The 14,071-nt window shown below is 39.7% G+C and overlaps 1 protein-coding gene across 1 annotated transcript in view; it reads left to right on the top strand.

Annotated features, from left to right (window-relative positions):
* The window catches only part of pard3aa (par-3 family cell polarity regulator alpha, a), a 348,067-nt gene that overhangs the window by 261,807 nt on the left and 72,189 nt on the right, over window positions 1-14,071 (top strand). The window contains exons 19-21 of the mRNA XM_079487989.1: window positions 740-868; window positions 12,234-12,497; window positions 12,549-12,571. Coding sequence (XP_079344115.1) covers window positions 740-868; window positions 12,234-12,497; window positions 12,549-12,571 — 416 coding nt within the window. The remainder of the gene's footprint in view (window positions 1-739; window positions 869-12,233; window positions 12,498-12,548; window positions 12,572-14,071) is intronic.

Raw genomic sequence — 14,071 nt, 5'->3', positions numbered from 1 at the left:
TTGGTGGGCTAATTACTCTGGGGACTGATAACACATATATACACAACACTTACACACTTCCTATTCATTCGTTTACCAATGCCAAACTGGATAAACAAAGTTACAAAGAAGCCCCTTGCAAATACAATAAAAGTCCTAGACTTGTGCGCTAGATTTCTAATCTTCTGAAGTCATAGCATTGTGTGAGAAACAGATTCAAATTAGTTTTTAGTTAAGTAGGATTTATAAAGCTGTTGAATGTATGGCATGTGATGCAAAAAAAATTTATATCACAAGTTGCTGGAAATTGTATTGTGGTATATACTATTATCACTATTTTGAATTTTGTAACAATTTTCCATTCATCCCCTTAAACACACAAAACATGCAATGTTCTAAATTTTGGAAGTCGATTGATGGAAAATAAGAAAATGTGCATTCTTGTAATCTAAACAAGTTAATTAAGAAACCCGTCATATTTTTTTATGTTAAAGATTAGATACTTCTTAATCTTTACTTTATTTACCTTTTCTGCTGGATTATGTTTTGAAAGGGGGTGATTGGTTGAATCTTAAATTGTCATCCGCTCTTTGACAAGTCGAGTATCCTGGCAGTTTAATATCCTTCAGGTATTCCGCCTCCCTTATTGAAGAGAAAACAAAAGAGGGGTTTACTTCTATAACCAGTCAAAAAGCAGAACAACAAAAACAATCTAAAAGTCCGTCCTCATTTATTCCGCACTCTGTCTTTGTCCTGGCAGGTTTGGTAAAAACAGAAAAGACGAGAGGCAAGGCGACAGGATCGAGCGTAAGGGCTCAAGCAAGAACAAGATGGAGGAAACTCAGGCCACAGAAGAGGAAACGCAGAGAATGAGACTAGAACAAGAGAGGTAAGCATCTGTGTCCCGCTGCCGGCCTAAAAGGCCTCTCAATTAAACCCAACCATCAGTGCTCGGAAAATTAGCAAACTGTCTAATTAAGTAAATGGGAACTGGGGAGGTAAAAGTTCTGGGAAAGCTCTTAGATGTCATTGGTGTAAACGGTCAAGAGCTTTTATAACAGTACATTAAATTGATCACGTATGGATTGTTTGTTTCTTTTGTGCTCCTGAACGGAAGGAACCGGTCAGATAATGGACTTTCTTTTGGGTGCCTGACTAAATGGAGGTCCTTAGAGTGGCCACTGAATGAAAGGGATGTTGTTATTTTTGTTACAGCGCGAGACACATTTGCTGTCATTTGAGTTTCCTGTTTATAAAATGATTGGAGATTATGTTGCTAGGCAGGTATTTTCTTTGTGTGCACTTAAATAACCTTCGTAAAAGCTGCGTTTTACTTTCTGATTTTCCGTTCGAGAATGGTTCTGGCATGTAGCATCTGGTTATGGGATTTGTTCTTCAGACGTATTTCTGGAGAAACATAATTTGTTGGTTCTGGAAGTACACTCTTGTCAAAGAAACATAGTCCTAGAATGATCACCTTAATCTGGCTTTAAAACCAGAGCAAAACAACATTTCTGTTTCCATTACCATAAAATCTTAAAATTAATTTAATATTTATATTAAAAATCCTAAACTGGACCTGTAATTCACCAACAATCTATTTGAGAAAATGGTGCTTGTCATGGCAAAACTACAAAACTAAAATAATGGTAACTTTTTAAACGTAATGATAGCATATTTTAATATGATTCTAGCATGAAGCTATCATGATTTAGTATTAGATTTATTAATATTTATCTCTCTTAAGACGTGTAATCATTGGTGTGTTATTTTTACCTTGAAATATAACTGTTGCTTTTCTGAAATAATAAACCTCGATGACATGTGGGGTGGACGATGAACCCAAAATCCTGACCAGGATGTGTCTGGGACGTATGGGCATCCTTTTAGTATGATGCTAGCATGCATTAACATGATGCTATCATGATTAAGTATGATTCAAACCTGATTTAGCATGATTCTAGCATGTTTTAACATAATACTAGCATGATTTAGTATGATTAAATTTAGCCATAATTAAAAACCAAACTGTATAATATGTGTGTCATTGTGGAATAACTCCCTGAAATATTTCCGATTGCATGATGAGCAAACTGCTGCGACAGCTGGATCCCGCTTCAGTTGTTTCAACCGCAGCACCCATATTAGCAAATGTGAGCTGCCAGTCCTCCTGCTGCTATCTTAGTCACGTTGTTCTATTTAACTGCGTATTTTCCATTTTTGTGCTCCACTATTGTACTTTTCTTTCTGACATTTTGCTGCTATGCTGTCTAGCAAATGAAAAGGATTGCTGAAGTAAATAAAAAAAAGATCTGGTCAATCAGAGGCCCCTAAACATGAAGGCTAAAACCCCTAGGCTGCAGCCACTGATCTATATAAATTAAACTGAAGCTACCGCGCCACCATGTTGGTATGCCAAAGGTTATCACATATCAATGATAAAACCGTAACGTACCAGTCCCTTTTTTCTATCTAAAGTCATTTTTTATGAAGCAAATGTCGTAAGCATGTAAATGGTTAATTATTTAAATTTGGTACCATTTCCGTTTTACTAGGTTTAGAGTTTGTTCGTTCATTTTCTTTACAGTTGCGTACAAATCCCATCAGCATACCAACGATACACCTCAACATATGAAAAATGTGCTTATTCTGAAATCTAAATACAGATTAATACTTTAAGTATATGATTAAATATGTTCTTTAAGGCATGAAGCTTTATGTCTAAACATTTCCACATGTGCTACTCTCCCCACAATAAACATAAACATTGGAAAAACATCAGAATTAACAATTAATTTAAACACACATGTGAACTAAATGGCGGCACGTTCGCTTCAGGTGGCTCCACCTCCTGCAGTTGGTTTAGCGTTCTAGGCCCAATCCAGTCATTTATAGAGATCAGTGGCTGCAGCCTAGACAAGCTTGTGTGTTAACACAAGTATTTAGGCCCGTCTTCACAGTATACACAAAAACATTTTTATTAAGTCTCTGTTAATAATGCTGTGTAATTGAAATGTAACAATTGGCATAATTTGGTCTTTAGTTGCGGCAATGCCCAGGCCCTCTGACGACAATAAGCCTGTGTCCACTCAAAAGAACATCTGAACCCCATTTCCAAAGCGCTTGTCTCGTCTCTGACAATCTCCATTATTGGCACTGGGAATCTGCAATTGGCTGCCGCCCAACACATTGCCAGCTCTACCCCAATGAGAGCACGCTTTCCAGGGGCCCGGCTCTTGTGCTTCAACCAACTGGGCCCCCTAGAGGCATGAAAATCAGCAGGAATGTCATGAGATAAGTGTTGGCCGGCTCCACGGCATCCGCAAACCCTCGTTCGTTCATTTGGTCGTTTGTGCGAATTTGTGTGGTTTGAATATTTCCCAGGTTGCCCATTTCTGTATTGTTTAGTTACTCTGCGCTGCTCTTTTTAAGAGATTGCGTTCATCTTCTTTCTCACCTCTGGCATTTTCCTTCAGTTTATAGCAGGGAATCCTTGAGGGAAATGGGTCGGTTATAATAATAATGTGCCCGGTTACCACATGGTGATGGGATATTCAAAGAATCGCACAGGGGAGACTGACAAGCAGGAAAATCAATTACGGTCTTATTTTTAGAGGTGTTATTACACGCCGTGTTACAGGTTAGACAATCACGTGTCTTGCGCGTGCTTCAGTCTATAAGCTTGCATTGGCATACGCACAAGCAGGGGTTCCAATTGATTGTACGAGTAGCGGGGTCAAGGCCGTTTCTGTGTGCTTATGAAATTATGGATCAGGGTGATAGGTGGTTCTGATGGCCATTGAAGGTGATGTATCCAGTGGTGCTAAAACAAGCCGCGGGGCTCCGGGAAGAGGGAGGAGAGCGCGAGATGGGCCGCAGCCAAACCCACCGCTCCCCCGACATGACCGATCGTTAATTCGAGTTGACGTTTTGACAGGGGCTTTTAGTGCCTCAGATGCAGAAGCCAGCACAAAGGTTGACTGGATTAATTTTCATAACGCGGCACTATTAGCCTATCTATTTCTGGAAGGGACTGCTTTTTAGCTCACCTGACCCTCAAGGATGTTTATGAAATTCATCTACGACTCCAAAGTGGGCTTTTGCGTCTATGCTAGCATATTTTTTTCAGATGAGTGACTCATCCTTATGTCATCCCAAACCTTCATTACTTTCTTTCTTGTGTAAATCACAAGGACAAACTTTGAAAGATGGAAACATCTTTTGTGTTTATAGACGAAAGTCATAAAGATTCTGAACTCTTTAAAGTTGAGTAATAATCAAAATGGGTAAACTCTTTTTGCTTCTTACAGTCTTTTTCTGTCATAGGGTAGTAAACAAGGGGATATTAAAGGGATCGTTTACCCAAAAATAGAGTTCTGTTCATTTCTTCTCCCTCGTGTTTTTCAAAATCTGTATATGAATTTCTTCTGTGGAACACAGAGAAGATATTTTGAGAACATCTCTGGGGTTTGTGTTCATAAAATAGAAGTCAATGGGGGCCAATGTTCTTTGGGTACATACCTTCTTCAAAATATATTTTTCGTGTTCTGCAGAAAAAATTAAGTTATACAGGACCAGGTCACTGAAACCGAACTTTTTTGAAACTCCGACCAGGGTGAAGATTTTATGAAACTCCGGTTTCAGTGTTTTCGTGTGAATGGTGAAACTGGGTTTGGCCTATGACGTTGGAATGCGTCCTGCTATTCTTCTTAGTTTGACGTCATATTCCAGGCATCTGATTGGCCAACACAGCTTAATGCTTAAGGTTATATCTGCACCTGTTGGTTTGGCATGCTTTTGACAACGCTTTATAGCGTGTCGTCGTTTTTTAACGGAGGAAAAACTCAGTTTATACAAATACCGTGTACATGTGTACTTTTATAATAGCGCCACGTCATGCAAAGCAAAATAAGGTTTAAAAATATGCAAAAATGTTCAAAAGCAGCACTGGTGCTTGCAGGCGTGATTTGGAGTGAAGTTGATGAAGTGTTGCCATCAGTAGCATTTGTTTTTGCCACAATCGAGTAAATTGTTAGCAGCTGTGTAAGTCTCCCCCAAACCCCACTCGCTACCACACCACCTCCTCCCATCCTTCGGAAAAAATGTGTATCCTTCATCAAGGATTTCACCAGAGCCTGAAGTTACAGGAACACAGTCACCATTATGTGGCCTTGTTTACGCCTGCTGGTTGGTTCCAGTCCTGTCCGTCATATGCAAGTTGACTGAACGGACCACCATGCCTGGGGTCCATTTAGAGCATATGTTTGGAAAGAAGTGTGTGGGCACTGTGACCATGAGAGACGACGATGGTTTCAAGTCGCCAAGCTAGCAGCGTATGATACATAAGTTGCTTTCATCCTATGTGTATTTACAGTCGGCTGCTAGGTTTATTTCTTTGTACATGCAGATGAAATTGGACAAGGGACATCATCACAAACTTGAGGATCAAGATTAATTAGATCCAATGATGTTTAGCCCCGTTTATGAGTGGTGGCTTGGTGCTAATCTGACTGTTGGAACTAACACTAAACTAAATTGATAGATATGCTAGTCTTTTCATTCTCATTCAAGTCCTTCCTTTCTCCATTGAGAAGTAGATTAGCATGGCTCCTTGCTTATCTTCTCGTCTCCATTTGTGGCTAATCAGTAGCTAGCACACCTCTGTTTCTGCTCCGGTTTCCTGATGTGGTTTTCACACAAGGCTTCATTTAGATTGTTTGTTCCCGATACACTTTAAAGCCTACAGACTTGGCACTTTTACAATCAGCAGTTGTAATCTCAACCAGCTTCCTTTCATTTTCGTAAAACATGCAGTATATTCCATTTAAAAGTGATGATGCCTTTGAAACAGTCATTTGCAACATTAACCTCGCAAGACAAATACACATGACGCTGTGAGGTATTTTTATTTTACTTTTCTTGATTCACCTTGGGTTACCTTTGTCACCAAACTCCAAACTGTACGCCTTAACACCGGCCAGCCATCGGCTTTCAAGATATTTCCCAATATTTAATTTTGAAGCATTAATGCGTGTTGCCCGTAATCACGGCTGATCTTTCCTTTCACATTGTGGCAGTAATTTTGTTACAAAATAATTAGCATCGTCGTTCCGCTCTGTCAAACCAGCTCATTATGTTGCCGAGCCTTTTGTAACAGTTCACTGCTTGACTGGACCAATTAGCTTCCAAAGTTCACAGGCAGATCACAGGAACTGATTGTGGACCAGATTTTATTTGTAATTCTATTTATATTCCTCTTGCAGGACGGCAACATATATCACGTATAGACCTTTCTCGTCGGCCTTGACACTTGCACAACTGTTGGATAGATGTGTAAACATTTTTAAGTACATTTCCTTTTCTGCTGTGGTGTTAATTGTTTCATGTCTGTGACTGGTTAATAGGGTTCAATGCTGTCGAGTTACAAACATTTAAACACTTAAATTCTCATTTAAGAAATTTAAGAGTGCTTTTTACACTAATCAACTTGGAATGGAGAGCGTCTCAAATATTATGCCGTCGTGACACAGAGTATTTTAAGAAATATAATATTATAACGCTTGCTAACATGCAAGCTTTAATGCCGTTTAACACATCACATGCTAATATATAGACATTATTCTAATGAATAAACATTTTTGAGAAAAATATTTGAGAACTGAAGAAATGTAACTAACCAACAAACTTTCTTACGAACTTCCCATAATTTACCATCAGAACAATCTTATATTTTATCTGAAGAACTGTTTCATCAATTCGGTCCCAGGTTCTGATGTAGTGTGACAAACATACGCGTTTGTAATAGACTTTACAGACTATATTCCCTTAAAACAAGAAATATTCACTGAATTTCGCTCCCTTTGCTAAGGAGTTGTTGTTAAAAATATAAAACCTCCATGTAGTGAAGCAAGTAACATAACACAATGTTTTCTTGTTTACACGTACAAAGTATGCAGCCGAAGAGTGAGATCTGCCTCAAGGCTCAATGTCTCTTCTTCTCCTGCTAAACTGAATTAAACATTGTTAGACATATGGAGGGGAGCGCTTTGGCTGTGTATGTCTGGAATTTCGGCGGTGTCAAAAGATAAACAGCGTGATTTATTCAGTGATGTGAGGAAGGACTGCAGGCGGACCAGAGTGCGATCTCTCTCGCTGGCACCAAAACTCCAAACTTCCCTTCAAACTCTTCAAACGAACCTTGTTAATTCTTCAGGTGGAACGTAAATATCTCATCCTCAACTTCTGTTTATATTAGGCTGTGATCAATGACTGATTTCCTCTCGATAAACCGAACACGTTGACCCTGCGGACTGTACAGTGCCACATACCCCACGCTTGACGGCACCTGCAGGGTTTCCAGGAAGCATTTGGACACATTACAGCTCAGATATTCTATAAATAAATTACAATGAATGCCACAAAGGTATGGCTGCGTCACATCTAACAAGACGTACCGTCTTGTGCCTTGTAGAAGCAAAATGAAAGGTTGTGAAAGCTGCAAAGCAACAGTTTTGTTTCCTTAGCTTGTTACCTAGAAACAACCCCATAACTGCTATAGCGACCCATATGTTGCCATAGATGTCTCCAGTGCCTCCACACACTGAAGCTCAAGACAGATGTGAGCTAATCACAACATGTGGCTTAATTACTTTAACAGCCACGTCTTCATCGGCAAAGAGTGAATACATAGTCCTGTTTTTGCTCTGGCACTGTACGTACATAACACTTAAAAATACAGTTCATATATATCTCATTGTGAAACCCAAATGTTTAATCTCTTTTTCCTGCAGTTTGGAGTCTTTCTGCCCACACACACACACACACACACACACACACACACACACACAGTAGTAGTGATGTGCACTAATTAGCTTTGAGCCTAGAAAGTCACAAAGAGGGATTTGCATTCTCGTTGTTGTTCTTTTAGACATCATTGGGGGATTTTTTTATCCCTCTTGCTAATACCTTGAAAATGTTTTCTTTCTACTCTTTCAATTTTGTAATCTTGTGTTGGTTTTCTAGGTTTTTTTGGGCTGTCATGACTCACGTAGGCCTACTTACACGTCTCAATAAGAGCTGCAGTGTTTTCAGAGCTGACTGTTTCTCGCTGTAGTTCAGCCGCTTTAAAAACAGTGTTGCTGCTTATAGATTATTCTGCTAATGAAGTGTGGCAAAAAACTAACACTACAGCGCGAATGTGGTTTTAAAGCTGCAATTCGTAACTTTTGAGTTGTTCAAAATAAACAAATATTGGTTATTGTGCAAGTACATAAAATAAAGCAATAAGCCCTATGAAGCAGTGGGTTACCAGGTATTTTATAATGGCTTAGAACGGAGCTCTACCAATCAGAATCAAGGACCAGAACTGAGCGTTTTATAATCTGTGATCAAAACTGGCCTGTTGCTTTAACCTTACAAAAACTAACGATAGTGATTTATAAATTGCAATGTTGGATTAAAGTTTGCAGGAAATGTCAGTTTGACCCACAGAAATAGAAGTGCATAAAGTAACTTGCAATTTTATGTTTTAAACAGAGATGGCGATAGAGAGTTCAAATGTTATGGATTGCAGCATTGATATAATAATCACATTTTAAGTAAAACAAATATTTATATTTGCATTTATTAGAGAAAACTAGATAAACAGTTCAAAATAACAGAAAATACTGTAAAGAAAACAAGTTTTGTTTTCATTAGGAAGTCAACAGCAATATTTGTACATGTATTTAGAAAAAGTTAAAAATGTATTTTTTCAAATGTACTTTCAACATTGCTGCCGGATGACTTTGATTTTTGATTTTATTGAAAGCTAACAGACACTGGACTGGAATGGACACAATACATCTAGAAATGCAGATTAAATGACAATTTGTAATGATCTTTTTTTCTGCAGCTGTAGCTACTATACAGTTGCTTTTGTAATGCTAGTAGTTTAGCTATAAGTTGCTTTTTTAATACTTTTAAAGTAGTTTTGAATTGGTCTAAAGGTCTGAATTGAATGAGAGAGAGAGAGAGAGAGAGAGAGAGAGAGAGAGAGAGAGAGAGAGAGAGAGAGAGAGAGAAAGTAATGATGTTCATTGTTGCCAGGTCAGTTCCCTTTGTTAACACCATTCTGGACCATTTATTGTGTAATGAACTAAAGGTGGACGACATTCAGAACACATTGGAGTTCAGGCACACATAACGTACACGTCAGTCTTACCAGAGAAAACATAATGTTTTAAATATCATGTTGCTCTATGAACGCAGCCATGCTGGATAAGCGACAACAGCAAGTCACAGCATATTTTGTTTATTAAGAATAGGAATTTTTTACAATGTGATTTCTGTTTTTGTTTGTAGCATGCCACGGAAATAAATACCATGTGACTGACAAAATGAGCTGGAGCTTATAAGGGCTAGTTAGGACAAACCTCATACAGTATATACAAAAAGATGTCAATCACGTGTAATCACTTCGAGTTTGTATGAGCATAACTGTCCCTACAGTGTCACCGTCTCACATGTTCTCATAAATGTTTTAAATCGAATGTTAATCCAGTTACACACACACACACACACACACACACACATAAACACATCTCTGTTGTCCATTCCCCGGCCACTGCGGTAAATTAGTTTTTAGTATCATACTCCAGCGGGCAGGTTAGACTAGACCTCTTCCTCAATGTCCTCATTATCCCTTTCAAACACAGATATCGCTCTTGCAGATTTGATTTGGCCATTATAGTCACAGCGCTGGAGGCGTCGTCCTCCAATCGAGTTTCCGTAACTTGTCATAACGTGGAGCAGGTTTCTTACCGGCAGTGAGGTGACATCAGTTTTGCTGTATAGACGTCAGGTGGACTGGTGCCTCACCGATATCAGATACTGTATCTTTCTTCATACCCCAAGGTGAAAAAGCCACTTGTAAGGGCTAGGTCCAGAGAATAGACTCAATGAACCAAAGGGAGAGGGAAAAAATCTGTTTCTATTTTATATCCCTGTGTCTTTCCAAACCTTTAAAACTGTCTTTCTTGTATTGAACACAATTTAGCTGAATGGTTTTTGATTATGTGGTCCCTATACACAATGTGGTCCCTATACACTTTCTTTTTATGAAAACACCGCTTTGACATTCTATTATTTCAAAACAACATGAGAATAAGTAAACTGGCGCTGGCATAATTTTTATTTTTGAGTGTACTGCCCCTTTAAAAATCGCACAATGCACACGCACAAAATCAGAAAATATGCTTATGTTGATTTCCCAGTGTTTCCCATCACGCCCCAACTATTAACGTAACTCCAAAATACACACAACTGTAGCACAGAGAATTGGATTTTCTGAAGCGAGGGAGAGAGAGAGAGACAGTCAATGGCATTGTAATTGTATTAGACTGTGACAGAGAGAAAACACTCATTGTTCATAAATTAGATCGTGCTCATGAGAATGTGTGGAAACGTTTGGTCTTGGTGGGAAGATCTTGCGACTCTCCTCAGGCCTGGTGCATCTGTCAATCAAAGACCTGCCGGAAAGATGTCCGGGGTCAAAGGTCAACTCCGACCTGGGGTGGTGAGGAGGTACGGTGCTGAAACCGGCCCGGGGAGGGGAGCGTCGCACTCCGCCCACCGGTTCTCATAACAGGGCATCCCTCAAATTTCCAAAAGCCCATCTGGATTTTATAAGGTGGGTGTGTACTGAGGCAGAGGTCACCCTACAGGAGGCTTCACACTAGTTTTTCCTCTCATCCCACTAGAATTCCCATTCCCGAGGATCCCGTTTCTTTCGATACAGTGCACTTTGTGACACATGTGGACTGTTACAGACAAAAAGACTCATTCAGTTCAACTCACCAGGAATGGCCTTTGAAATCTCCTACTGAGAGAAAGGTTTGGCGAAAGATCAGAGTGGCTCTTTCTTCCTGTCGTTTAAGAACTGATTTTAGGAAGGAATCACTCCCTTCCCCGCTGTCAGTGTTAGGGAATCCATGTATTGACAAGCATGCGTTCTCCTTAGTTCACTTCATCAAGCGAGAGTCTACAACCTTAAGCAGAATCTGTTTGAAATGAATTCAAGAGGAAGAGCTTGAGGGATCCTTTTTTATTTAGGGGGTTTCGCCTGTAGTGAAGGACTTCCAGAAGAAATAGAATACAACTGATTTGGCTGAGGTGTAGAGGACTGTTGGGTTTCAGTCCTCGGTGGAACTTACTGCAGTCTCAACTTAAATCCAGACATCTATTGTGTCTCACAAGTAAGCTCCAGTCTTTAAGGACCTTAATAGATGTTAAGCATCGAAGTGGGACGTTGTGCTATTGCTTTTAAAGAGCATTTTGAGGACAGTAGTGCAAAAGGTACTACTTCTAGGTAGGAATTGCTTTTGGTAAGCATCTTTACAGCAAATGATAAATACAAGACATTCAATTGAATGTCATTACCTTATGTACCGTAGCAATAAGATGCTGGGTGTGCTCATGTTGTTGACCAAAAATACAATCCAGTACAGAAACTAATACAATGTGATTAAAACAACCGTGTGGGCACCTGGAGGATTTGGAAAACTTGTTCAGAAACCAAACCGCTTTAAGCGTGTTTTTAACTTCTGCATCAGACCTACGAGTCATTGTCCGTGTCGACTGGCAATGGCCACTAGGTGTCAGTGTCCACAGACGTGTCTTTGTGTAACCAAGATAACAGCCGAAGAAGCAGTTTGTTGAGTATGCTGTTTGAGAAGTAGTTAGCAGTGATCGCCGCAAGTAAACAGTTACTTTTGCAGCTTGAGTTGTTAAATTCAAAAAATTATGTAAGTTATTTAGATAATTCATTCGAGGTTTTTGACCTGTAGGGACTGGGTTCAAGTAGACCAATCACAACGCTTGCAATTTGTGTCGCATTAAAGCGCTGTTACGTTTTTTGAGAGGTGCGCGTCAGGCTACGGTGTAGGGTATGTGTCTCTGCAGAAGTAGAAAAGCTTTCTTTTTCCTGTTAAAGGTCCAATGTGTAATTCTTAGGAGGATCTATTGACATAAATGCAACATAATATACATAAATACTTTATCTCCTTCGGCAAAGTTCTGTGTCAAGCACCATAGTGCTTCAAAAGGAGGGGTGGAGCAAGCTGTTGGTTGCAATTTGCAACCTCCTCACTAGTTGCCGTTACATTTTATTCACTGGACATCTAACCCTTTTTAGATCTATTCCCTTAAAAATGAAGTGCAATCTACTAGAAATCATGCAAATGAACCCTAAAACTATATTTAACTTGTGTTTGTAGGATTCAAGCTAAGACCCGAGAGCTTCGAGAGCGACAGGCCAAAGAACGAGACTATGCTGAGATCCAGGACTACAGAACCTTCAGTTCGGACGAGGAGCACACCTACGCGGGGATCGGCTCTCTGGACTCTTCTCTGAACAGCAGTATGGACCTGAGCCAGAATCCTTCAGCTCCAGAAAGCCCCAGAGACCAACCCCTGCCCTTAGAATCACTCTATGCCCAGGTCAACAAGCCCCGCAATGGACGGACACCCTCCACAGACAGGTAAGCACTCGGGAAATATTTTTGCTTTTAACCATGATGCTGATTTATCAGGTTAAATAAATTGGACCTGGATTGTGAGTGTTTGCGAATGCAAATATACAGTAATAGCAAGTTGTATGAGAGCGATAAAACAATAACGTATATATTCTTGACATTAGTGGTGTCTTGCATGTATATCAAAGGTTTGCATACTGCTGGCTGACATTTAAAGAATGTTTTTGTTATATTTTGACTTGTGGAATATTTCTGATTTTGAAAGTTGCATGAGGGGAAGGCCACCATCTTTCCTCTTTTTATCAGAAAGTGGACCATTCTTTTGCAGACCTCTGAGTTCTCCCTTGTTTTTTTGTTTCCGTGTGAAAATCGAGTTTTAAAAATGCTGCACTCATCTACCCTCTATAGTGCGAAGACAACGTGAAAAAAGCACTATAATCAGATTTCTCAGATGTGCCCCAGTGGCTGGTGTTATAGCACAGGTAAATCATTGATAATTCTCTGGATGGCTTTTCACAATCTCTGTCAATCTGTGTCGTTCAGAGGGAAAAAGTCATCTGTACAGTACAAATCTGAAGTATATAATGGTTTGATGAATGCAATTCATATGTGTAATGTGTTTGCTATTGAAACAGCCAAGTTTTGATGGCACACATTGAATGTTGTCCAAAAGGCTTTTAGTTTACATTGCAGTTTGGCAAAACCATTTCTGTTGCTAGTTGGTGCCAGAGGAAAGCGTTGAAAACATTGCACAGTTTATCAAAACCTGAATTTCCGCCTTGTTGTGTTGATTAACTTAATCATTGTGTTACATAAATTGTATATTTGATGTCAGGAATTCATTTACATTTAATGTTTCTATTTGTTTATGGTATGTATTTTCAATATCACTCCAAGTACTACAATTTTCACCAGCGCTCCATCTCCATGGAATCCATGTGACAGTGTAATATTAATATCCTCCAGCTGTCAAATTCATCAAGGTTATTATTTTTGTCAAATCCGCCAATAAACAGCCATTAATGTGTAAAAGAAGTTAAAGTCACTCACTGATTGGCTGCTGCTATCAGCATTACTGCATTATGTTGATGTATTTACATTGACAAATTCATTACTCCAATGATTTTATTACCCTGCCGGATTAGTTATGGAAATGCTGTGAAAGGCCGGCGTGTCTCTTTGCTAAACAGTAATTACTCTCTCTGGGTTTATTAAGGCGGCGGATAATTGCTGCCAGTGGAGCGAAGGCAATGATTGACATATGTCACTCTGGGTATCTGACCTTTCCCAGGGTGCAGTGGGAGGGGGATTATTAGGTCGCCAACTGCTGTTGTCCCAGCAGGGGCGTAAACCCCCTCCACTCCCCAACTGTCATGAGATCACCCACCGAGACCCCCCCGCCACTTGGTCACAGTGAGAATATGACAAGGTTATGCAGTCACTCAATAATCTGGCTAATCCGTGTGCCAATATCTCTGGTGGCAGCGAAAGGGCAGCAGTTGATCCCGAGCGCCCTGCAGCAGGGTACACTGCGGTAAATGCACAGTGATTTACAGTTTTATTTCAGTGTACGGAAACAT

Source organism: Barbatula barbatula (assembly GCF_947034865.1).
Source record: "Barbatula barbatula genome assembly, chromosome: 23".
NCBI classification, from domain to species: Eukaryota; Metazoa; Chordata; class Actinopteri; order Cypriniformes; family Nemacheilidae; genus Barbatula; species Barbatula barbatula.
This window is presented reverse-complemented; position numbering and strand designations above follow the sequence as displayed.